Source organism: Lethenteron reissneri, chromosome 34 (assembly GCF_015708825.2).
Source record: "Lethenteron reissneri isolate LAM-NWPU_2019-01 chromosome 34, ASM1570882v1, whole genome shotgun sequence".
NCBI classification, from domain to species: domain Eukaryota; kingdom Metazoa; phylum Chordata; class Hyperoartia; order Petromyzontiformes; family Petromyzontidae; genus Lethenteron; species Lethenteron reissneri.
Genome location: NC_083812.1, coordinates 8,121,230 through 8,149,192, shown reverse-complemented (window position 1 = coordinate 8,149,192; position 27,963 = coordinate 8,121,230). Strand labels below are relative to the sequence as shown.

At 41.8% G+C, this 27,963-nt stretch overlaps 1 protein-coding gene across 1 annotated transcript in view; it reads left to right on the top strand.

The window, feature by feature from the left end:
- The window catches only part of LOC133350643 (E3 ubiquitin-protein ligase MARCHF1-like), a 171,835-nt gene that overhangs the window by 57,369 nt on the left and 86,503 nt on the right, over window positions 1-27,963 (top strand). Inside the window, exon 3 of the mRNA XM_061565235.1 lies at window positions 86-790. Within this exon, the coding sequence (XP_061421219.1) occupies window positions 713-790 (78 nt within the window). The 5' untranslated portion in view covers window positions 86-712. The remainder of the gene's footprint in view (window positions 1-85; window positions 791-27,963) is intronic.

Sequence of the window (27,963 nt, the reverse complement as noted above, 5' to 3'; positions counted from 1 at the left end):
CCCTTTTTTTTCTCAGCAAAGTGTTTCTCTTTTGTGTGATTTCGCATGGAGGTTTTTTTTTTCCTCTCTCTCTCTCTCCATGCAGAGCTGAGCAACAGACGCGCGCAGCAGAGTGGCTCCCGCAATCCGGCGGCGGCGGCGGCCAGCAGCTCAATCCTCGCAGGACACGTGAACGCCCGAGTGGGCACCGCAGCCGTCCCCATCATCGCGGATCCGAAGCGTGCACCGGCACGGGAGATGCGCAAAAACACGCGTCCCGTCCATATTTTTTTTTACGAGCGACGAAGCCGTAGAAATTAAAGTGTGAATCGTTCCCCTTCACGAGGAACAGGGAGAGCGAGAGAGAGAGAGAGAGAAGCTGACAGCATTTTGCGCCGTTTTGAATCCTACTGTGGAACAAAGAGAGGACAACACCAGAAAAAGGCATCACTCTGCGGGAAGCTGCACATCGCGAGCTGGAGCGCTAATTATTATTCATGACAAAAGAATGCAACGTGAAGGGGGGGCGCCTGCCTAGGCGTGTAGCCTGTGTGCGGGAAGGTGTGTCTCCACGTACGTGACCGACTGACTGACCGACCTACGCGTGGCAGGCGGTGACAGTCGCCAGGCGGAGTGAGCAGCAGAGGAGGAGGAGGCTGTGTTTGAGCGATGGTTGTTTCACCTCGCGGAGAGTCATTCGTCTCGCTGTGACCCGAAAACGACTCGGTACGCGATGCCTCTCCATCAGATATCCGTCATTCCTGCACGGGACACAGCCGCTTCCGCAAAGCCCAAAGACAAGGAGAGCCAGGTGAGTGCCGGCTACCTGTACACAGAGAGCTCGGTCTATGTATCTCGTCTGTGATGTTGCGCAAAAGCGCGCGCGTGTGTGTGTGTGTCTGCATGCGTATATACGTGCACATTAAATATAAACCTAGCGGTCGACTGCTTGCAAGTTCTCAAGAGTGCAATTACATTGCCACATTCAACAACTGTGTACAAATACTTTTGACTAAATGTTTGTATGCAAGTGAAGTATATTGAAGAACATGTATTTGTACAAGTTTCATTTTTGGACATTCTATCAGTTGCACATGAATGGATGAGCCAAATGGATTGAGAACCGTTTCATCATTTGTTTAACTTTACATGCGCCACGGTGGAGAGATGTTAACTACCTCGCCTCGTATGCAGGAGGACGTAGGTTCGATTCGGACCCTGGCATCTGTATATTTGGAGTTTCATGTTCTCCCCGTGGTCGTGTGAATTTGTCTCAGGGTCCTCCGGGTTTTCCCTACACATTTAAAAAAGTGTGTTTATAGTATTTGGCTACGGTAAATTTGCACGCAATAAGACACTTCGTTGAGCTATCAATTGTGGATAGGTTGCTTCTGAAAAAGAGCTATATAGCTCAATGGGCCTTACTTGGTAAAATAAAATAAAATGTTTATAGTTTTTATAGTGTACTATTAGTATTGTAATTCAGAAATGGGATCAATTAGCCCAGGCTTCATCAATGTTACAAGTTGGGTGATGCCTCGGTATGTAAGGTGTGTTCATCACGGTAACTTACCTGCCAGTCATGGGCTGGTGTGGGGCTCTGATTACAACAGCATTCTTGAGAATCAGAGCTGCCTTAATTTGCAAAAACTCAAAAGAATCGTTCAGTCAATCACAAGTCTCTGACAAAAAGAGGTTGCAGTAAGAGCACGGTGACTTGATTGTGCATTCTTAACGTAGTCTTCTTCTTCCACGTGTTTGGTCCCACTCAGGTGGGGTCTGATATCCTTGCCAACCTTCTTCATGCTGCCCTGTCCTGTGCCATCTCCATTTGCGCTCCTCTGTCCACCATCTCCGATCGCACCACATCCCCCCCCCCCCCCCACCTTCTCTGCCTTCCTCTTAATCTCTTTCCTTCCACTTGCATCACTTGAACCTTCTGACCCACGTCATTTTCCTGTCGTCTCACAACATGACCGAGCCACCACCAGCCGTTTCTCTCTCATCTTCTCTGAGATTTCTACCACCTTCAGTCTTCCTCTCGCTTCTTCATTTCTCACCCTGTCCTTCCTTGTTAAACCCAACATACGTACTCTGTATGAAAATGTTTAACTCACTGTCGTGTCTAACATCAGTTTCTTGTATAACAATTTTAAAATAGTCTTATCCCCACAGCAGTGTGGATAAAATAAGAAACTGTTTATATAACAGTATACCGTGGAATATTTGCAAACTATTTCATTTACCCTCTTCACTGGTGTCCGTCTTTTGTATGGCATTGGGGGGCAACAGTTTGTATAGACAACAGTTTGTATAGATGCCATAGTTGAATGTTTAGATTAATTACACTGGTCAACAAAAAAAACGTTTTTTTTCTGGCCTGGACTTTTGCAGCTGTTTTAAACTAATTTCAGGGTGCTGATTACAAATCTGAGCTCAGATTTGCCGTATCACATCTCATTTTTATGCTATCGGCATACCCCAATTTCATTGATTTTACCCGAAATTAACTCTGTCACTTATGATTGCAAGTTGTTGCGAGTCAGTGACTGCTTTAGTGTTAAAATATGGTGCTGTATTTTTAGGATAGTGTGTTTATAATATAATTTTATGTAGATATCCACATTTATTTAATATTTTTCTTCTGCAGTTTTTATTGAAAATTCAAAAAACCTGATGTGATAGACAAAAACTGATGCCAGATTTGGAATCAGCACGCCAAAATTACCTTAAAACCGTTGGAATACCTTATGCCAGAAAAAGTGTGTTGACCAGTGTTACTTAACCAATCCAAGGTGGCAGTAGATTGCTGTATGGATTGCAGCCATGGTGTGCGTGGATGGCGGTGATGTGTGCTAATACCATAGATTCAGCCACGTGTTTGATCATTACTATACTTAAGCCTTTCAATGCACTCATATGATCTTGTGTTTGGTTCAAGGCAATGCAGAGTACACGATGTGTGCAATAAACACGTGATGTTTGACGAAAAAAGGTCACAGGCAAGCACATGCTGACATGCTGCGATTATGTTTATTGCACATTTCGCCGTGGGTATCACCTGCATACAACATAGCCTGCAGGTCGTGAAGGCTGCTATTTAAACATTTGCCAAATTGTTGTTCCGTAAACAGCAGGGACGAATGTTTCCTTTTGAATCCAATTGAATGTTTTTCGTATTATTATAGTGGTGCAGAATAAAAGTGTGCTTAGCCAATGTCAGCATGTATTGTGTCATTAGAACGGTATTCCAATTACTTTGTCACCAAGTAAAACAGTGACCATACTTTTTCGAAAATATATTAATGAGTGTGTTGAAATCTATCCCAGGGTTAACTTTTTGTTGTCCTCACTTATATAACACACAAAATACTTTGCCAATCACCGATACCAATATTGACATTTCACTTCTGTTTACGATTAAAATCTTGGCTTTTTATGGTTAGAGGCTGAATCTGCTGCTGAATACACACAATATATAAATGCACTGGGTCCAGTGTTCCATTTTTCTGATGTATATTAAATTTGGGCATGGAGATGTACGAATGTGGACCCAATTTGCCCATGAGCCAGTGCTGTCAGCCTAACATCGATTTGACCAATATTGCAAACCATCTCCATGGCTTCCGTAGCTCGTGGGAACATCCCTGGAGCGAACAAAAGTGTCAAAAGGCATGAAGACACAATGTCTACCCCTGTGGTGTTACCTGAATTGGAGGCCTTGATGATGAGCCAATTAAATGCATTTTACTGGTAGGAACCTCCTGGTTACACCAGCCCACAGGGGATTATTGTGTCCGTCCGTCGTGCAGGGAGGGGCTGGGTGGGGAGGGGCTGGGTGGGGAGGGGAGGGTGGGGAGAGGCTGGGTGGGGAGGGTGGGGCTGGATGGCGATGGGAGGGTGGGGAGGGGCTGGGCGGGGAGCGTGGGGAGGGGCTGGGTGGGGGGTGGGAGGGGTGGGGCTGGGTGGGGAGGGGCTGGTCACCCCGTGGTGCCCTTATAAAACTCAACGTTTAACCTACTCACGCTTGTGCCCGCCCTCACAGTCGGGCATATTTGCGAAATATACCATGCCGCCGTTGACCCTGGCCATTGACCGAGCAACCCAACGTTCCTACCAGCTCCCTCCGCAGGAATGTGTTTTTATTCTTTGGGTCTTTGGGTAAAGCCACATAGACGTGGCTCTACCGAAAGACCCAAAGAATATGAATTCCTGCAGTCACGAAAGCTTTAAGTCAAGATTTAAATGTCTTTTGTATTGTTTTCTCTTCTGAGAGTACTGAATATGTCTTGGATGCAAATGTTTTCTCTTAATCTCTCCTGCGATGTATAATGTCCTTTCACTTACCATAAAATATATTCCTAGTGTCACCTAATTTATATTGATCGGTTGCTTGTTTAGCAAATGCAAATCCTATAGCATTGGTCATCACCTTATCATAAACCGAGAAACTGTCCCGAGTGTTTTAGTTCTAGTTGTCCGGATATGCTTTCGAGTTGTTCCACGTCTTGTTCGGAACGATGTATTCAGTTTCCGGAAGAAGCTTCCAACACGTGGAGCGAAACGTCGGACATCGTGCCCAACCAAAAAGCGCAGTACAACCCGGAAACTCACCAGAGAGCAATGCAGCACAGTCGTGAGAACGAGTTGTTGTTGTTGTTATTTCAGTTCCTTCCAGTTAATTTGTTGCAATGTATCACATTTTAGCACGGTTGGCTACGTACGGTGCAAAATAAGTTTAACATACATACATTTTTAATAACAGTCCACATTTTTTTAACGAGTTTTTATTTTTGTGGGATGCGGCAGGGTAAGAGTAAATTATGATATGATTTTAATGGTGCTGAAATGTAAAACAAAACCTAATCAACATTGTTTGGGAAAGGATACGTTTAAAGGATATCTAATTGTTTACATTAATAAAAAAAACTCAACAGTTTTGCAATACTGTATATAGATTTATATAACATCTAGAGACACTGTACGGATGCAGTGGGCATATTGATTTAATACAAAGAAAGAAGCAGTTGGTCATAGGCAGAATAAATATGGAAGGTTTGAGCATGGACTTGAACCAGGCTGTGGAGTTGAAAGCACAGATGGCTAGGGGGAAGGGAGTTCCAGACTATGGGGTCAGTGGAGGAGATAGAGTGACCTCCCACTAAGAGAGGGTTGACTTGGGACTTTGACAGACAGACTTGGTTGCTTGAGTGGAGCAGACATGGAGGGGAGCAGAGTGAGATGGTAAGGGAGACATAAGCAGGGGTAAGTCCATAAAAGATCTTGATGACTGAGAGTGCGTTATTGATATTAACCTGGATTTAGATTAGTCTCTTGTGGAGGGATCTCAGTATTGGGATGATGTAGTCTCATTTGCATGTAGATATATTTGTATGTATATTGCCAGAAAGGGTAAGACCTATTCTTACTTTTTCATAGATAGACATGTATGTTGAACTTCTTTCGCACTGTACGTAGTGAACCGTGCTAATCTGAGGTGCGGGCAATGTATGAGTGAAAATCCTGGCAGTGGAATTTGGATCCATCTGAAATTTGCAGGTGAGAGATTTGATAAGGCTGTAGAGGAGAGAATTTCATTCGTCGAGTTGGGATATGATTAAGGATGAGGTTCTCAGTGGTTGCTAAGGTAACGGCATTGTGTCCTGCAGAGTTGAGATGTATGGGAAGATAAAGAGAGCTTGGGTTCAAAGAAAACTCCAAGGTTTCATGCACGCTTTTTCCAGTGGAATGTCAGAACTTAGGAGGTGTATGCTCAAACTGGAGGCTGTGTTATACGCTTTCATACATATTCATTCAGTTGATTAGATTCCAGACATATTGAACCTTCATGGGCGTGATCCCAGTAATGGTGCCAACTTCTTTTTAACTTTATGCCAAGTCTATGGTAATCTTCAAAACAGCCTGTAGGCGCCTCGCTCAATGCACACTTTCTTTACAATTCGTTATATATTCAGAAACCTGCTCGCAGTCATACCAAAACCAGTCATGCTGTCATGCTGTAAACAACTTTCCCCATGTTCTCTATGCTGCGTATCTGCTTCGTGTTTTCGTAATATAGTTACCATTATTATACAGTACTATACTGCAAGTAAATGCATTTGTGTTCAATATTATATTCATGTAGCAAGGCATGTAATGATAAGAGTGTCTTGTGTTGTGGCTCATATTTCCCATCTCAGAGCTTGTAAATTTGATTTAAATACAGTGTATTTTTTTAGTAATGAAGAAAATAAACTTTACACTTTGTGTTGCATAATTACATTATAATGGTGTCTCATTTTCCATAATCAAATTCTGACATCTGGGGTATTTTGCATCCATTTACAATACATCAATTCTATCAGAATGACTTTAATAAGTATGTTTTTAACAATTATGTAAGTTATGTACCGTGTGATTTCAGGAGAAAAGAATGCGTCATGAATGGTGCATGACCCTGATACTCAGGTGTCATTTTTCTTTTGCCACATTCTGGCCTTCGATGTCAGGCTAATCAGATGGCAGTGTGCTTGTGCAACTGTGCATGATAAGAGCAGCCGGCTCTTATGCGTTTTTGTCATTGTTGTCAGGTGGTATAGAGAGACAAGTTGCATTTTTGTGAGAATGATCCATAAAAATGTTTTTTTTTTTTAAATGTGTAAATTGTAGACCACATTTACAAATGCATGAAACCACTTCAATCAAGGCGAGATCTTGTTTTCTGGTAACAAAAGTGGTGGTAGCCCAGCCAATGTTGCTTGTGTTGTTGACAGATTTTTGGATGACAAACGATTAGGAATTAAGCACATGTCATCAGTCAAATGAATAATTGTGTGAACTGTTAATCCAACAACCATGACAAGATATTGTTCATTATTCCATGTTTTAAAAGAAAGTTCTACGTTCGAATAAAAATGTTCAGTCCTGTCTTGTGAGCGCAAGGATTAAGCGAGTCATGCATCGCATCATCCACGTGTTAATATACAACATGCAGGACAAAACATGAAATTAGCACTTTATTGTTTGTCGATGAACGAATATTGTTGCTGCATTCAAACATGTATTGAGTCTTGTTCATCGCTCTTGGCAGTCCTGAGCCAGTGGTGTGTAATGTTCACATTGCTATGCCAGGGAAGTCTGTCTATTGCCATTCAGCCCAGTGGCACTGTGGCAGAGCACTCGTTTGCATTTCAGAAGATGAGTTACAACCCCCATTTTAACTCACCATCCCTTCCTCCAGGATGAATATAATAAGTATAAACTTTGTGAAAAGTCAATAGCAGCAACAACAAAGCAGTGTCAACCATACAGTAATCATTCATGCGAGTTGGCCTGTGGCCGTATCTGCGGCACTAAAGGTATGCTGCTGCTGCCTCCTGCTGCATATATTTGAGTCGATGCTTTTATGCATTAAATCAATATGGAAGTTCAACCTTCATGCTCCTTCCTGATTAAGCCCCGCCCCCTTCTTACTTAGGCCCCACCCTCTTCCTGATTAAGCCCCACCCTCTTTCGACTCTGAGCCTTTCCTTTTTAGGAGCCACCTTTTCCTTTTTAGGCCCCAACTCACCGGCATGGGATTGGGCTGGTTTGGGTCGTGCCAGTGGTGAGGACAGCAGGTGGTGGTCGACAGGGGCAGTAGGTGTGGGTAGGGTGGCTTGACAACAACGACTAACATCATTCTTGTAGCAATATAATAATACTTTATTATATTGCACATGAGACATACACCTACCAATTATAATACAATAACTATGATGTAGTTGTGACTTGACGTGGTTGAGACTGCAACTTTTCCTGTTAAAAATGTGCACTGTACTATATAGTTGTTGATAATATGAAAACAACACGGATACTTTTGCAATCATTGTTGCACTCATGTTGACTCGTGGACGTTTTAATAAAAATGAGACTCACAACAAGGTAATACAGAAATACAAATAAATCATTTGGAATACATATCACAAGCAATACACATTATAGTGTTTAAATTATAAGCCCCATGTATGGGGAACTAAACTTTGATATACATACAACATGGACTATGACTGCAAAACATATAAACATTGTAAAGGGCTAACTTAGTGGTTTGATCATCCATGAGATTAATTTTCAAATTCAGTCGACATGATACCTTTCCAGCATTTCCAGTTGGTAAAAGCATTTTAGTATTCATTGATGTACCGTGCAACACATTTCTTCAACATTAAAGAACATTAAGAGTGGTTGGCATGCAAAAGATGCCCTTGGGTGTTTGTCCTTGAAAGTTACTGGTTCGGGCATTGTTCCACCGATGGCACTGTCTCAGCTGTAGGCAAAGGGCATGCGCTTTTCTGAGTGTCTTGCACTGCGTGTTTGCGTGTCGTCTCCATGGTGTGAAGGACCTACGGGTGTGTTAACCCTCATATCATTAATCCTGGCTGCATGTGCGTTATTACAATTCGTCAGCGGCTTAGGTAAAGGTTGATAATTTTAACGTCCTTCTTTATTTGAAGACTTTTTTTAAATGTGTCATTTCATGAACAATGTTTCAATTAATGTTTTTCATTAGTTCCTAGTTTTATTTTATGTCTTTTTTCATTGCCACTAATTGGCACAGTCGTAGCCATCCGCAATCACAGCAGACAATTACCTCATTGGTTTATACTTTCTTCCATCATCACGAGCAATTAAAAAGTGCACGATGGTAGGAAAAAAATAGGTCTGTAACGCGGCTGGAAATGTGTCATATCCACCAGGTATACATGACCCTTCTTTACCTCCATCGCCTTTTAATAATGTGTAGCTTTGCTCTGCCCATTGCTCTCTGATGTGTTTTTTCAGGTTGTACCGAATGTTATTCGGCACAGTATCTGACATTTCGCGTAATGTGTTGGCAGCTTCTTCAGGAAGTGAATTGAGCAGCTCACGTTCTCATTGATTATGTAGTAATGCTTATATAGTAATGATTATATAGTATGCATTATGTAGTATTTCCGGCTGGTGGTGTGTTATTTGCCTCATCTGAAACACGTGACCCTGATTGGTGGCCATTTCTGCAAAGTGGCCAGCAAATGTTTAGTATTTGACACTTTGTTGACTTTCGAGGTACATATTGTGCGGTAAAGTGAATGAGTTTTACGTGAAAATATTCTCACCATAGTACCACCGTGGCATTGTTGGCCAGGTTCTTGATGATACAGCTGAAACATATCATTACCAGTCATACTCTACTGCTAGGTGAAGGCGTCCCAAAGTCTTCAATTATGTCCCCCTTTATTGTAAATAGTCGCGCTTTCGCCAGTCACAAAACGCACATGTTGGGCCATATATCTTTAAATCCAGTCATATATTATGGTTACCGGATAATGCAAAAACACTCCACATAAATATAATTCATGTCAGCACATCGCAAAAGTGGTTTATTGCCACGTTAGTCTGTGATTCGTTTAAATTGTGATTTTTTTTTACACGTTTTAAACAGCTCTCAGATTTATTTCAACACTTCGTTAAAAATCTAAATGTAATAAGTATCCCTTATGGGGTTTTAATTGGGTGTCTTTTAATGTGCGTGTGTGGTGAGACATTTCGTACAGGGCAGAATAATTAATTGGAAATTCTGTAAATCTACATTGCGGAATATCTAGGCCATCGCAGATGGCATTGCTTTCTCACTGTTGAAGGACGCGTGTCAGGGATTCAGGGTACACGAATTGGGTGAAAGGCAGAGGCTCAAAGAGAACTGGCTGATCAATACCTTTATTCTGCGAGGTTTACACGTGCTTTGCTGGGCATGTGGTTGAGAGCCAGCGTGGCCTGGAAAGTATAATCATGCTCAGCCAAGCTCCCTCTATCATAAAAGTAAACTATTGATAATTTATCTCGTAACACCTACGGCTTTATTTCATATTTATCCATTTTTGACTAGGGCATTCAAGAAGGGTTCAGCCATGCTCTCTGGTGATAATTATCTGTGGACCATAGCGTGTTTTCAATTAGGCAAGTGTTGGTCAGAATACATGACTAATCTCGATTTTGTTAAAGGCGAAAGGATAAAATTGCAATTAAGATCCACTGAAAGGCAATTTTTAAATAAGTGTTTTATTAGCATATACACGTTGGTTCATGATTTTCTTATGCGTGTTTCACTTTTACAATAGTTGAATGTTCACGTCAACATTTTCCAGCGAGTGCGCACCGTGTGCGAAAAGCCGCCGATATCATTGGGGTTTTATGCTTCATGCTGCATCATCATATTATGTAGACTATCATTCGGATTGTTACATTATAGAGGACCATGAGAGATGGTAATTGCTTGGAGAGTCTTTCATCCAGCGGTGGAATGTTCACAGCTGATGATGGTGACGGTGTTTCAAAATATAGCCCAATCCTTCCTCCAGGGTAATAGCGAGTGTAGCCACCTGCTGGAATGTAGATGTTACACCGAATGAGAATGTTTTGCGAAAATTATTTGTGTTTCAAGTGTATTTTGCTTAAAACTAACTGCACGCATCCTTTGGACGTGACTATCCATCCCACCCAGTCAACAAGGCAACACAACGTTTTATCTTATATCAAGCCCTGTCTCTCTCCACCCTTCTCTCGCCTTCTGTATGCTGCAAATCCACATTCATGTTGATGTCCTGCTTTGTCTCTGTTTATTTGTCTCTATTTTTCAATCCCCTCCTCTACCTCTCCCTCCCTCTATATTCCTCTCCCCCCTCCCCTCTATCTCTGCACCTGTATGGTGTGAAAGAGGTTCAACATACATGCATCTCACGACTTCCTTCCCGTGTCGGAGAGTGATGGCAGACACAAGTCTGTTCGCTATGACTCCTACGTCCGTGCGTACGTTTTCGCAATCCCCTTGCGTAAATGTGGTGGGGAATCGGAAATGTGACAAATCATGGTCTACGCAAGTTTTACAATTGTGGAGGCATTGTGTGTACTCGGGCCCCTGGGTCTTACAGACTCAGATTCGTTATTATAACAGCCTGGCTTAATCAAATATGTGGCAATGATGGTGGTATAATAAAAAACATAAAAACGCTTACCTTAATGTGTTAGATATTGTATGATACTACAGTTGTGTTTTTTTGCACACAATATAATTGTCATAAATGCGGTATGAAATTAGATTGTGTCTAATTTACCATGCAAATCGGTGCTAAAATTCAGTGGAGTTTCACTCTATTAAACCATTGCTTAAGAAAGTAAGGACTGTTAGTGCAGCTGTGGCAGACTGAGAAGAACACTGTGGCCCAGAGGTCGCAAACGGGTTTTGATTCCTTACCCGGCTACCCGTACCCGGCCGGGTACGGGTAGCTGGGTATCGGGTAGGGTACAGGTATCGGGTACCCGATTGCGACCTCTGCCATGGCCACAAGATCTTGCTGGCTTCAGGTGGATTCCTGGCCATGTGCGTCACCAGTAGCAACACCATCTGAATGAACAAGGTTTTGGTCTACCGTAGGTTTGACTCGGCATACATTTATTGCTTCCTGTATTTCTTACATGGTGCAACACTGGGGACACTAAACTTGCTGTCGGCCACACCACTTACGAGTGTGTCCTTTGGGCCCTTAAAAGATGTTCGCTAACATTACTTTGCCCTGGCAGTCTGCAGGGGTGAACAGTGGCTCTTTCTCTTTTTTATGGCGTGGTTTATATGGCGAGACAGTGACGCAGTGGTTTGCCCACTGCACCACAAACACGGCCACCTGGGTTCGATCCCCAGCTGTGGCTAACGTCAGCGGCCACGCACTGGCCAGCGTGGTTAAATATGGTCACACAACCGCAATCCAGCAGTGGATTGACATATCATATTGACATTGTGCACATGGCCTCAGTGCGCACACATTGCCATTTCTGAGTACGAAATACGGAAATGAGGGACAATAACGACGATAATGTAGATGATAATGACATCGTTGTGATTGTATTCATGTGATGATTAATGCACGTGAGGATGAGAAACCCCTGGAGATGTGCAACGTGACCTGTTTTTAGTGCACTCAATTTATCATCCACACCTCGTGCGATCGCGGGCTACTGGGAACGAACGCGGCCCCGTCGTTGAACGTCTGCCACGGTGTCTCAGGACAGCGGCGGAGTTTAACGAGACATTAACGATGCATTCAAGGGCCCGGGCTCTCTCTCTCGCTCTGTCTGCTTGCGGCAGGGCTCAGGGCGTGACACTCGCGAGCCACGGGGGCTCTCCAGCAGGCGGGTACAAGGTGACACGTGGTTCCCATTGGCACTGCCATGTGCAGCTTGGCACATAGGTAATTTGTGGTGATGCGTTTTTTTTGGGGAAGCTGGTTTTGCCATTAGTCAGATGATGTTCCCACAAGTTGATTGGCTTACAATTCCACCACTGTCATGATGCTTGCGTCATTATTCTGTGCGTATATTTTTGCTTTATCATATTGTATAGTATTCTTTCTGAACAAAGCAGAAAACATCATGACGTGCATGACCTTATGATTGCGTTCTATGCACATACATTCACATACATTTACAAGTACAGTCATTTTTGTAGAATTGTTTTTCATCTCGAGAGAGAAAAAATATATAATTTCAATGGCCTGTTATGGTTTTACATTTGATCAAAATGTGTACTTTGAAATGTCACTACTGTTCTAAATATCAAGTGAAAGCTTTAACTGGGGGGGGGGGGGGGGGGGGGAGAAATAAACCTATTCTATGAACTCATCTGCATCTTAGCACAAGTTCTATTGATTTTGAACATAGATAGAGATATATAACAATAAGCCTCCCAGGACCAATACCGTCCTTTTTATCATGGGCCCCATTGCCATTGAACGCTTTGACCCACCAGCATGAGATATGGTGTGTTTTAATTCATCTGCGCACCTGCTTAAATATCATAGATTTTTAGATAGTGTGATGTGTAACAATAGACCACCTGAGGCCAACATGAATTACAATGACAGTATACATGCTGACCCACTGCATGTTTTACCGTTGTGGCCGATAGTTGTACACTTTGAAATGGAGCATGATGTTTTGGTGGGAAGAGGCACGAAAGCAAAAGAACGAGAGCTAACACATTCCAAATGTTATAACGTTGTTAAGTTGAATATTTTTACCAACAGCATGCATTTTAATACACTTACAAAAAATTACAGCATGCATTTCAAATGTCATATTCTAGCAATTTCAAAAGGTACCTCTTTTTTAAATCACGTGTGAAACCCATATAACTTACAGCATAATTACAAATAAAATGGATTTGTACAGCATTCAAATGCAACCGGATCGTATGGAACTGTTTAAAACAGTGGCACGTACGTCGCAGGGAGAAGGGAGGTAAGTTAATGCACACTTTATCAAAGAGGACATTCATACGTTATACAAAAAATAATGCCCATCATACCTATCGTGAGGTCATTCTTTATTCTTGGTCGTCGTTTTGCACTCGATTAAAACCCAACTGGATGAGAGTATCTTGTTTGAGAATAAAAAATTATAAAATATGTTCTGTAAATATTCAACATTCACCCCTGATGATTTTGAGATAATTCTTAATTAGCATGTTAAAGAATGCATTTAGAAAGAAAGCGAACCTGATTTCGAAAATATGAAAGTGCTCGGGTATGAATCATTTTGTTTCTGGTAAAAAAAAACTGCTTTTAGGATTACGATAATTCAACTTCAACTGTATTACAATAAATGGATGGATTACAATGGCTTAAACAGAAACACAATAAAAATGGAATTTGAGAGATTGCCACCATTATACGACATTTTCAAGTATTGAGTCTTTAGATTGTGTAAAAATATTCACTCTTAGTACTGCTCTTGCACATTGTGTGCTTTTAATCGATTTCGCAGTGGAAGCTAAAATGTGCACAGCAGGCAGTGAGCGATTTTCCGCTGTTTCCTCGACTGGCATAAGTATTTCGGATTTTCAGTGACAATTATGCCCACTTGTTATATTTAAGCTACATATAAACAGTAAATGTATATTCTTAGGTGTTTTCGGTAAAGTCACGTAGGTAAAACATCAAAATTAATAAAAAATAATAAAATAAAATAAAGATCACGACGTTTCGGAGGCAACACAAGTCTCCGTCATCAGGTGGGACAGTCGAAACGTCGTAATCTTTATTTTTTTTTATTATTTTTTATTAATTTTGATGTTTTACCTACGTGACTTTACCGAAAACACCTAAGAATATGATTCCTTGCAGTCACGAAAGCTTCAAGTCTAGAAGTAAATGTATACACTCAAATAGTTTTGTTAACAGGAAATATATCACCTTATTCTGGCTGAATTACAATTATGATTATCTGGTGTGGTGCTAAACATTAACTCGCCCTCATTTAACTTTCAGGCCCTTTATTCTAAAACCATATCATCAATTCCTCAGCCTGCCTCTTGTGCCATACCTGTTCAGGTTTCCATTTACGACAGAAGGCTCCAGCTGAGCAAAGGGGATATTTTCATTTTAAATTACCCATTTGAAAGCATGCTCTGCTTCATCCCCAGGACCCTACAAAATGAAAGGTGTGTGTACGTGAGGGGACATCAGACGTTCTTGTTATGGAATGTCTGTGAACGAGAAGGGGAGGCTTTTACCAGACGTGCAGCTGCCCAATGTGTAACTCTGTGGCTCATATCAAAATTACTGTTCAAAAAGTCTCACAGATTTAAAGCTTTCGTGACTGCAGGGATTCATCTTCTTGGTTCTTTCAGTAAAGTCACGTAGAAGGAAAATAATAAAATAATAAAAATAAAACATAATAAAATAATTCCCACGACGTTTCGGCCACAACGCAAGCAGCCGTCTTCAGGTGGAGAACCAAGAAGATGTCTCACAGAGCTGCACCATATAGGCCACCAGAGTGTAAGTGTTATCTACATTAATCTGCTTACCTACTGACAAACATTCAGTGCCTCCTTAATTTAAAGCTTCTTAAAGAATAATAGTTTTACTTTGTCAACCCTTAGCCGTTACTGTAATACAACAACTCTATTATATACATATTAAGCGTGCATTGTGAGCACTTGAGGGTTTTAGAGGGAATTATATAATTTTGGTTGGGTGAGGAGGTCCTCCATTTTATGTATTCGTTTCAGATGAAAGTTCATTTAAACTTTTCTCTTGGCATTGCTTCACAAAAACAGATAAAAATAATAGTGAAATTGCAGCACATTTAAGAATGTACTTAGATTTTATTGCCGGAGGTAAGCGTTCGGTGTGAATTGTCACACTTTCCACGAGGCAGCTCCAGTACATTCTTTAACCCTTTAACCCTTGGGTCCGTTACACTAAAGTTGTACATTTATACGAGATTATAGGTTTGTTTCATCAAGGATCACTTGAGTGTCTTCTTCTCTTTGTCCTGCCATCAGGGGGTTGGGTGCCTGCGCAATTGTGTACAGCACCATCTTCACCTGTCCCAGGACTGTGGCGAGCCCAGGCTGACAGAGCCCACAGTTGTTTTGCCACTGCAGAAGCTGATCCGTGCCACTTGACCGTCACGCTCAGCGAAGGAAGCGTGTAGATGACACGGTGTTGCTGAGGCCTCCTCGAGTGGTACTGGACCGTTGTCACAATGCACCATGCACCTGCTTGGCCCCTGAGCCAGATTGAGTTGCATTATCACGGTTCGGTTCTGGCCCAGCACGCTAAATAGCCATTGGAAGACCACCCATTTCTGCGGGGCTAACCAATACACCATGGCAGCATCCTGGTTTTAAAGTTACGCCAATCACATCATTATTTCGGAACAAACGAAAAAATATCGCGAATAACACAACCTTAAAACAAGTACACGCAACTTGTTTTTTTGACAATGGCCCTTCTTCACAGCACGTAGAGTGACTCTTTCTCTCTTGCCTCTCTGTTTGCTGTGGCAGTGTTATTGACAAATGCGCAGAGGGTTTTTTGTATTTGTGCACTACAGCCAACGCAACATCGCCAAATAATATGTTGAGTTGGTTAAGAGGTAAGAAATCAATAAATGATTAAACCTTATGCCAGATGACATGCAGCTTGAAATCAACGTGAGGGGCTCTCGCATTCGCTCGAGGGCTTCATTTCTTGCCTCACTTCTAGGAGAGGCTGGCATAGCACTTTGATATTTAATTTAACAGATAAACAGAAGTAGAGACATAAGCAACCAAATAATCCATCAATTATGAATTTCACATTGGCAGTATCTCACGAACAGGGTGTTTTGCGCTTGTAAATTAAAAGTTGATGCGATGTAAAGCATTAAATAAATATATTGATTTAATTTATCGTTGGCTTTTCGGGAATTTTAGTTGCTCATACACAGCAATGGAATGTGCATTACTTGGCAAACCTCAATGAGTTTGAGATCTCTATTTGTGTTTGAATATTATATGTGTGGGCAGAGCCCAGACACGTAGGCTTATCAAGCGGCATATATTTTTGAAGACTAACAACATCTGGATATTAATGCGATTGTAAACAAATAAATGTGTACACCTTAAAAACATAAATTATGACAAAAAAGTGCTAGATACCATACTCTTGTCCTTTACATCACACTGCAAGCAAATCGGACCCTGTTTGAATCATTGTAGCACCAAGAAGAGGATTTAACGTCAAATACCAGTTTGGGTATTCCATCATCATCACCATAATAATAATAAGCACATTATTTGTTCAGCGACATATTTCAGAGACACTGTCGCGAGGCTGAGGCCTGCGGTAATGCTCGAGTGTGGACGCGCGGGTGAATATAATTGTCCATCAATAACTTCGCTCTGATTTCTTGTCCTAATGGATATGTAGTTTCTCCATGATCCAATGATATTTCACCGCATACCAGGCAAACAGCAAATTGTGGAAACATCATCCATTGCCCGACATTATTCAGTGTACTTAAACAACTGCGCGTGTGTGCGCTGTTTGTGTTTTGTATTCGCGTGTTGTCTCTAAAGCGGTTCATGCAAGCCGTGTAGAACGTATGCAATAACTGTGGCTCTTTGCTAAATAATTAACATGCTTTCTCGGAGTTGGTGTTTTTTTTTATGACATTGCAGCACCCTGCTGTGATGCACCTACAACCGTGAGTGCAGAAAAAACTGCATCTCGCAAGTTGAGTGTCGTTTGTATGCTCCCTGGCTCACCGAGAGTTTCTCCAACTTACATCATTCATTCTCATTGTATCTCCACTAGCAATCCATTGGCCCGGTGCATTGCCATTAATTCAACCACGACAGTGAATATTGCTCTTTTTTTGCCAGACAAAGAGAGTGCACAACCCTTTCTGAACTATGTTACCGTCAGGACCCCGTAATCTGCAGGCATGCCTATTGAAATGGCGAGGGCTCATACCTCTCGAGTAAATCAAGTGATTACGGCACTGCATTACTACAATAATGTACGATCCACTGTTTTGCATTCCACATGGCACTGAGCCCTGAGGAGCTCCTCGAGGTGGGGTTTTTGCACTCTCTCGTGTGCACGGTTGCAAAGGAAAATGTGGACAACAAATAACATCCGTCGTATATTTAACATACATAGCTCCATCCTAATCAACGTAAATTTGAAGAACTAAAACGATAAATATAGATTTCTATTCACATCGTTTTTTTTCAATTATATTAGAATACATTTTCCGATAATAATATTTATTTTAACCATTGTTATGCAGGGCAGCATGGAAGAGTAGGCCAAATACCCTCTAGGGAGGCTCTTTAGAGACCACTCTGACAGAGACTCTTCTGCCAGCAGTGGCAATGAGCATTACGTTGCAAGGCTGAACCTTTGCCACGTGTTTGTTTGTTTCTTGGGTATTTGTTTGTTTGTAATGTAGGGACAAATTTCGATTCAAAGCTTTCGTGACTGCAGGGATTCATCTTCTTGGTTCTTTCGGTAAAGTCACGTAGAAGGGAAGTAATAAAATAATAAAAATAAAACATAATATTATATTTTATTTTTTTACCGAAAGAACCAAGAAAATGTAGGGACAGTTTTTATTTATTGCTGCACATTATTTTTGAGTGAAATGATTTTGGATTTGGCGCACACTGTCCTGCTCCTGCAAATAGCGTCTGCTTTACCTTTAAAAGTGTCATGTGATGGGAATCAATCCATCGACTTTAATGCAAAATAAATCTCAGAGCCTAGCACACTGACCAATAGGCCAATCAGCTATCCCCTAAGGCAGGGGTCGGCAACCAAAATAACAAGAAGAGCCATTTCTTTCCAATTCGGTACAAAATTCAGTATTTCAAGAGCCGCAATGCATCTGAGTACATACGTACTCATCGTCAAGAAGCAGCCCTTAAAGAGCCGCATGCGGCTCCGGAGCCGTAGGTTGCCGACCCCTGCCCTAAGGCAACGTGCGCTGGCTTAGACCCAAGTAAGGCTTTATAATTTCCTTTGATTTACGTTGTGAAAGATTGAAAGCAAATCTCGATTGAGACTTGCCACAGGACAGGACTGGCACGGACCACTGCCTCAAGGTTGCCGCCTGCAAGGACATTTCACCCTCTGTAATCTTCGCCGCACTCGTGAATCACCTCCACGTGATTTGCAGGAGTGTGTTGCTGCAGTCGGAGAAAATTACGTACGCATTTTGCATGATACTATACGTAAAACTAGCTCATGACAGTATGGTATCGTGGCCTACTTCAACATTCGATGGGATGAACATAGGTTTTGAGAGGATGATCAAAAAAGGGAATCTAGAGCAGAATTGTACAAGTGATGCCACTGGTGGAATTTTAGAAGCAGTGTTCTTTAGTCTGACCACTTGTATTATACATCGTAATATTGCACGCAAGATAGGCAATACATCTAGATGTGTATATACCCAAGAAACATGATGAACAATTTCTGAATTGTTTACTTAAACTGCCATTTTCATCAAGTGCATTGTACCAGTCATTTCCCATCCCTGTCTCCAAACCCACTTGCTTTCACGACACATACTGTATCATTTTAATGAGCAACCTATTATGGCAATGATTGGCAAATTGCAGGGCAACTCTGCTGCATACTGCATAGCTCTCAACCGAATCCTTGACAACAAGCTGATGGTTTAGTTGCTATTGTCATCCTGGTAATTTGTGTTTCTCTGGGATTCTTGAATCACATTTAAGATAATGAGGAGTAACTGTATTTAGTTTTCCGATATATCTTGTGGAATTTTAACAGGCGCAAGTGCAGCCTCAAGATGGTGGGGGGCATCAAATGGGAAATGTAAGAATGGGGAAATGTAAGATATCAAAAGGAATTCAATAAAATGTAATCTCTGCTTTAGTCCTTGTCCAGGCTGTTTGAATGAAAGCAATTGACTGTTTAAAATAGATTTGAGGCTTTGTGTCAGATTTATAATCAATGGCTATCTGGAAAAGGTTTATATGTAGAACAAATATGTAATATAGTATAAACGTCCATTATAATATGTTCTGCTAATTATTTGGCAGTATATTAGTTTTTCAATAGGGTTTTAGTACTGGTATATTCTATGATATAGTAACAACGTATAATACATGTCTGTTGCAATTATACATGAAATGTTTATTTTACCTTTTAGCAACAAGCAAAATGAAATATATTATGGATGTGCCTCTGATATTTAGATTTATCTGGACAATCCAAAAATCGGATCAATATTAAAACAAATGCTGGGCGATCTTCAAAACGTTTATTTCAGTTAAATCCAAAAGTTTAACGTCACAGGAAGTAGTCACACATTACATCACTTCCGTGTTTTCCTACCAGGAGAGGTGTGATAATGGCATTGGTATATGTTAGCACGAAGACAAGTAACATTTTTACGTAATATAACGATTAAAAACTCTGAAAACTTATCCTAACTTGTCATTATAAATATTTAAATCCGAATCTCATCCATTTACAGTAAATCATATAATTTATGATAAAAGATATCTAAAATATGTGTACATTGTCAGGAGAAAAGAGTACAATGGCCAGTCTTAAAATCAACCCAATATACTATCCTTGCCTTATATTCGTGGCCAACATGCAAAACTTCACTCCACATTGGCAAAGATGCATTACTTAAAAATCCCAACACATTACATTTCGATTTAAAGCTTTCGTGACTGCAGGGATTCATCTTCTTGGTTCTTTCGGTAAAGTCACGTAGAATTGAAATAATAAAATAATAAAAATAAAACATAATAAAATATTATTAATAAAATGTTATTTTATTATGTTTAATTTTGATTCTTAATAAAATATTATTTTATTATGTTTTATTTTTATTCTTTTATTATTTCCATTCTACGTGACTTTACCGAAAGAACCAAGTAGATGAATACATTTACAGTTTACAACAGAGCTCCCATAATCCAGGGTGATGTAAACCGTGGTGAAAAATGTCATGCCATCACAGTGCGCTGCGGATATTGGGAGGAATTAGCCGTACTATCTCCATTCACCTGATAAAGAATTGCAGATTTAAGGGGAAGTTTGGCACATTACTAAGGGCTCTGTTCATCCGTGAGAAATTCCGTTTTTTTTATGGCGTGCATATTATCGATTCTGAATACACAATTAAGATACCGTTACAGCTGAAGAGTCCCTAATGCAGTACAGCTCTGCCTAATTCTCTTCCTATCATCCACAAATCCTCTTATCCACAATGGGGTTTCCACCTCTCTTGAGGTACACAAACCGGTAAATATGAAAAATAAATATTATTTTTCAGTTTCAGAAGAAGAAATAACTACTCCGATATGCATTGTCTTAGTGGTGTTATTATTATGCAATGGACAAAACAGGGACTTTGAATGTCCCAGCAAAGCTTACAGATTTCTCTGGAAGAGGTGCCTGAAAAAGAGAACAAAAAACCAGGACAGGTGTCAACCCTAATCCGTCACCAGAATCTATCTACAGAAATTCCTCTTAGCTGCGAACAGATTGCCTCAACCATCCAATGCCGATTTCCAGATAACAGAAGTCTCACACGAGTGTCTGTTATTTACTTTGAATTCATAATAAGATTGAGATAGAAATGGGGTGAAATATGCTGGCTACTTGCGTCAAGGATAGGCGTCTCTTGGCCTCGAGAACGCATGGCTATGGCTTACTTAAATAAAATAAATGTACAGTTTACTGTAGTGGCTGAAAATGTAATTATTGAACGTGTCAACTTCAGCAACATGCAACATAATTGAATTCTTTGGACATATGGTAAATATGGAAAAAAAAACAATGAGACAATTACAACTACAGCTTATGCAATGTTGTGACATTACAATCATATATGAATATATGTTATCTTTTTCTTGAGCGTTTGCTGAAGTGTTCCTGGCAATACCTTGTGAATGCTGTTGAGCTCATCTACCCAACTGTGATAAATGAGTTTCATGAGCAATCCTTTCATTAGCATTGCGCCTAAACATACATCCAATTCTTTACCAAGCCCTCATGTTAATATGAATATATTCCTGGGCAATTCATGTTCATGTCTGCTCGGCACAAGGTACACTGAGGTGTGGTGAAGCCAGAACCACCTTCGATCCCTATGTGCTGATGATGCAGCGCAACACCAGGACCTCATTGCAGGCTGTATTAACTTAAACGAGGCACAGCAAATCTACAGGAGCTACTAATGGATATGGCCAGAAAGTAATTCTGAAAAATTGGGAAAACTCATGAGGCACAAACATAGCTGCACACTGAAACAGTCATGGACACAAAGCAAAGATCACCATCAGCCATAATCTATCCACTTCTGGATGAAGGCCTCCCAATTCTCTCGTCCTCCCTTGCGCTCCTGCGATTGCACAATCCATCTTATTCATGCACAACAGATTTCATCACTCCATCTCTTTCAGCGGTCGTGCTCTCGGGGGAAGGTTTTATCCTTTGCTTTGGCAGCCATTTCATCACCACATCTTCACGTTCACTGGCCATCATCCCTTATAGTGACGTGTCTTGCCCAAGCACACGTGGGTTTCTTGCTTAAATATGCTTCGCTCTGATTTGTTGTTTGTTCCCTGATTCACGTGCTTCTCCTCTTGTCGCTTAAGTGTATTTCAAGCATGCACCTCTGTGCTTCTTGAGTAGCAAAGATTAAAGCATGGAAATTTCCTTTCGGAGTAATCCATCAGATATGTGCCCTAATACACATTTTTGTATATTTTCTAAATATATTTGGTGGGTATAGACTGAAGCAATAAAAGCACGATAATACATGTTTTAACGTTTTCTGTCAAAAATAAAGCAAATAGCCATTATATAATTCACTGTAAGCCTTCTTATGACAACAGTAATTGTGATCAAATGTCTATTTGAATCAGCGAAGCTCTACGTTTACGACCATTTTCCATGTCTTTAAAGTTAATCGGACATCTAGTGCCATCAGAACAAGAAAACATTTGAATAACATGTTTCATTAGGAATGTGCAGATAATAATCTCTCTTATTTCCCCTGGAGAATTACTCAATTGTCCTGATTTTGGTTCGTAATTTGATTCAAGAATCTGTTCTTTTTTGCTATTGTAGAGTCCATGATTGAAAACTCATTTCTTTAGAACTGCTTTTTGTGTTAAGTTTGTTTTCCTTCTCCCGCACCAACGATGAGCACGGTTGACTATGTACGGTGCGAAAGATGTTCAACATACGTACATACATACATACATGATGGTCGTGGGGTTGTAATTTTTGTTTTGCCATACCTCACTCTGCTGGTTGGTGAAGGTGAGAAGGCCCAGGACCTGTTCAGATATCTCTTGCCACTGACATTATCTCCAATTCTTGTCATACATAGCGCAGTGCTCTAACCACTGTGCCTCTGCTCCATCCGTTTAGCGCATATACTGTGGGATAAATTGTATGAGCACGTGTGCTTAAATGAGTAAATTTTATATATATATACCCTATATGTGCATTGTGCAAGGAGTTTGTTGTTTACGGTGGACTGGATTTCTGGTTGTCCTCTTGATTATGGCTCTGCATGTCTGTCCTATAAATTTAAATTCATCTTTGTGCTACGTTAATTTCACAATAAGTTTTCTTCATCACCTTGTCAAGTTTAGGCATTCATAACTGCAAAGGTCTGACGCTTAATTAGCAAGTAAGGCAGTGCGAACATAACACTAAGAATGGACTGAGGAGAATCAGCACCTGTGACTATCCAATTAAACACTATTATTTGCATATTTCATACTTCGGTGTCATTTGAGCAATGGATATTACAGTCTATAATTATTTTCACAGAAAAAGGGGAAATCATGAATGTTTCCCGAGATAATTTTTATCCATTGAGACTTGTCTTAAAAATAACAATGCAATTGCATTCCACGTGTAGTGGATTCAACTGAGTCGCAGACGTACTTTTAAGAGGCAACACATTTATTGATACCAACACAAAGGGGTAACTGCCCCTTCACCAGATAACAACCTATGATGGTGGACCACCAGGCTAACTACACTAGTTACACTGGGAGTAGCTACAATGGACAGGACCCCGGCTTGGGTCAAGGTCCAAGTGTTGGTGACTCTTCTTGGACGTAGAACGTAGATCGTAGATCTTCAGATAACAACAGCAACACTGAACCCCGGTCCCTCTGGGGACCCGGTTTACATCCTCACTGGTCGAGGCTGGCTCTGCCCTTGGCTATGACCACCTTCTCGAACCCTCGAGCAGAATCTCGCCCCGGCACGTGACCACCCCCAGCCCCCACTTGGGGCCCCTGTGTAGATTTTACTCGTCACGTGCCTTCCAGGGTCAACCAGAGTGCCATGACCTTTATTAACCCCATTCATGGCCGGCACCCTCACACCCCCTCCTATGGGGGACAGCATTGCACGCCGAGCGTGGTGCCACTCGGCGCTCTCTGTCAGCGCTCACCGAGCCCCTCTAGGACTGGTACTCCACCCACATGTACGGAGTGTCCGCGATGGCAATACATCGCTCGGAACCTCCTCCATCACCATCATCTCCCACCCTCACCGTGTAACAACACCCGCAAGCGCAATAAAGGCTAGGTTTAGCCAATAGCCGATACGGCCTCACAGGTGCGACAACCAACTGATGTGTGCATGGGGATCACAAAAACCGAAGAGTTTTTGATCGAGCCCTCATGGCCGGGCCTCCAGGGTAGGTGTACTCGCTCTCCCTGGAGGTCCCGGGGGGAATATGCAAATGTCCCGTCGAACCCGGCTCCTCGCGAAGAGCAGTAGGCCGGGATGATGGGTTCTCTCCCGAATCCAGTGGAGACGGCGCAGGCGGCGGCTCGGGGGACGTCAGGCGCGCGGCACCTGAGGACGGGATCACACGACTCCGCTGAGGACCAACCTCAGCGGGCACACACCCCAGCTCGCCGGACACATCTGACACTCGGCGGTCTGGAGATGGAACATACTCGCGTAGAGCGATGAAATGCTTGAGGCATGAGGGATGTACAAACCAACTCCGCCGCCCCAAGCGGATCTGGACACACTGTGGTCAAACGACCCTCCCCCCTCTCTTACCTATATAGTCTCTTGTTACAGCTGCCCCTTTTGCCCACTTCAGCAATTGTTTCTTCGTGTGGTTGTCCCACCTGATGACGGGCGCTTGTGTTGTGCCCGAAACGTCGTGATTTCATTTATTTTCTTTTATACCTACGTGATTTTACCGAAAGAACCAAAAAGTATGAATCTTAACTGTCCTACGCGCAAGTGCTTGCACGGTAGCATTAGCTGTACATAAGCGGGTGAGAGAAGGTAAGAATTCCATTCGATGGCCAGATGGGAATTCCAGGCACCCTTGGTCAATCAAATTTTTCAGGGGCATCTTTTCCAAAAAATCAGTCCCGAGCAAGCAATGAAAAGCAAGGGACGTTGAAACAAGAACCTGTCCCGTTAATTTAACATCCGCAATGCACACCTCCACTGTTATTCTCCCAATAATTCCCAATGAGCCGCCGTTTGTGGCGAAGCACGGAGCTTCGACAGGGCATAAGGAACGACCCTGGCAATCTGTTGGATTATTTACAGGCAGCTGACCCTGCTAGGTGTGTTATGTCCTCTAACATGTGTATTTATATTGTGACCTCAATATACATATGTGTGATTGTATGCAAAATATAGCTGAGGGAGCAGTGCTGCAGTGGTTATCTCACTGCAGCTCTCAGTTCAGTCCCCTGGTCTCGCTAACATCGGTGGTGTTGATATCTGAACCATCCCTCTTCACCAATGCACACTGATCAGAATGGTGGAGTATGGTCAAATAACCCCCATGACACAGCTTGGGGATGCCTTCACCCTCCTCTCACCTCACTCTCGTCTGCCATGTGCCGTCTGCTCCAGCCGGCAACCATGGCCTCCTTTCAAAGGCTCCAGTCAAGCTCCAGGCAATGGGAAGTCACGGCCCTCTCTGCTGCTGTCCCTCCTCTGCAGGACCCTTGCTCTGGCTCTCCACATGGCTCTCTCCAATCCTATTTTCTTTTGTGTTCTCCTCTGCCTATGACTGACCTTGTCCATCTGTCCAATTGTCGTAATCAGCGTTGGGATTATATTCCACAGTACCCTCCCTGCTCTCCTTAATCCTCCCACTCGACCTTACAAAAACATCCCTGGTCTCTCATAATCAACGTTTTTGGGTTTAGATCGCGTTATTTATAAATGTGTCGTAACCCTCCACCACCCGACACGGCCAATCAGTAAAAAAGTGTCACGTTGACAAAAGACAAATAGTTCACTGCTTTAGCCCACCGGTGTGTTGAAGCGTCAAACCACAACATTTACAATTTTTGAGTACGACGTTTCGCTGGTATTGCATCCAGCATCATCGGGCAATTCGCCAGAATGGTGAGGCTCTGCTCTGGCTCCCAGTCTTAAATAGAGCAGCAGCAGGGTGACGTCATCATTAACTCATCCCTGGTCTCTCTCCACCATCTACGAATGAGCATGGTTTATACTCGCCTGTACAGCACGTTGAGATGTGCTCGCATTTTGACACTCATCATAAAAGTGGATTGTATATGCAGAAATATGTCATGTACATATAATGACTATAATCCCTTCCTCAATTATATATTGTAAAATATTGCCACTCTACAGCAGAGTTTGGCTGATACAGCTATGTTCCAGTTCACGTCTTTTAATCTGTGTCCATTTTAACAAGGTTCGGTTCTTCAGATGAAATCTGCAACTAGTCTGTAGCAAATCAGCTGGTACGCTGGCACGATGTGGATTATTACGTGATAGAAACGTGAGATATCGCAGCCGATTGAGGAGGCCTTCATCCAGTCATCGATTCATTGCGGCTGACGATGGTGATGATGAATAGGCCTGTGGTGTTTAGCGATTCTTACAGTCCGTGGAATTGAGTGGCTGATTATGTTTTCTGTTACGTTAGAACGAGGCTACTTCTGAATGTTTACGTCACTGCTGTATGTGGCCTCTTGGATCTGGTTTCTAAAATGAGCAGGTCATTGGCACTCCTCGGGGCCTGTGCCACACATTGACCCAGATGGCAGCTAATGCAGAAAAGCAACTGCCTGGCACTCGTAGGCTTAGGCAGCTTTCAGCGAATTTGCAGGAGTGCAGGGCATATATTTGACAATGGGCTCAGCTCTTAAAGTCAGAATAGTATGAACACTCACGTTTTAGGGTGACATAAAATATAAAATAAACAAAAGCCAGAATTAATTACCCGTTAATCCGCCACCAAATGATTGAATGTTATAATTCGCATTGCAAGTACTTGTTTTTGTAATTGGAGATAATAGACGCCCTAATTTTTAAATATTTCACATTCACAATTCAAAGTAATGTGATGCATTTGTAGGTCATCTGATAATAAAATGAACAGACATTTAAATTTTCTGACAGGCTCTAACACATTAACGTCAGCACATTTCAACACACGACGTATCGTGTTGGAGATGACTAATATGTAAACAAAACTCTGAGAGGATAATTAAGTGAACGCGTGTGCGAATGAAGGTGCTAAATATCGTGCTGGGCATTCAGGTTATGGTGATCTCAACGCATACTTGGCTTCATCCAGTTCATATCGGATGAAAGTTTAATGAGCTGGTAAACACCCTGTTGAGTATCATGTATAACCACCAAGGGAAAATAACCAAGAGCACATCGGGGCATTCATGTATAATAAAACAGATGGATGCTGTATTCAGGGAACATGTTTCATGTTTATGCTGTTTAATACGTTGGTTGGGAGTCGCCAATATAAAAGTTGAGGCTTCTACATTATATTTATCATGCTATCATGAATAATTATTTGACTGTCATTGTGAGGAACTCAATTACTACTGCATGTGTAAAACCGTTCCAAGTAAAGCTTATGAATGTCAGTGCAATAAACCACAGGCTGGTAGTGCAGGTGTGCACGGGACAGAATAGGACAGTATTTCCATTATACAATATGCACTTTGTCCCAGAAATAGCTAGGAAAATGGATTTCAGATGATATCGAGACTTTAATTATTTTGGTTGTATTTTGTATTCGTGTGCATGATAAAAATGAACATTCAACTGTACCTTACAATGCTTTAATCCAGAAAATACAATATTTATGAATGTGCTTCATATTGATAAGAAATATCATAATAATTTTAACCATCGGTGTACCACCGAATATTTAACCTCGTTTTACAGATGTATTTTCCTTGCCTTTGTCATAAATTTTATTCCATTTGTGGTGTCAGCGTCATGACACGAAACACCCATTGGGAATGCTCGCAGAGCAGAACACCACCCATGTGTTTGAGAATGGCACTTGGAAGTAGACTTCACAGAACGACCGTCAGAGTTCCCTACCTATTCAAATGTATTCATCTACACACTATAAGCCCCGCTAGAGAGACACGTTTGTCTTTATTTTATTTTCAACTGGAATACAGCCCAGATTTGGTGAAACCCTGCCAAGATAAAACGAGAGGTGGGCCATGCAGTCCTTGGTGACCGGGCTGAGACCACGTTCAGTGCTTTGACCCCTGAACTTCCCAGTCAACTCTCGTCTTACCATCTATGTGACAGTTTTAACCAGCTGAGAGTGCGTGATACG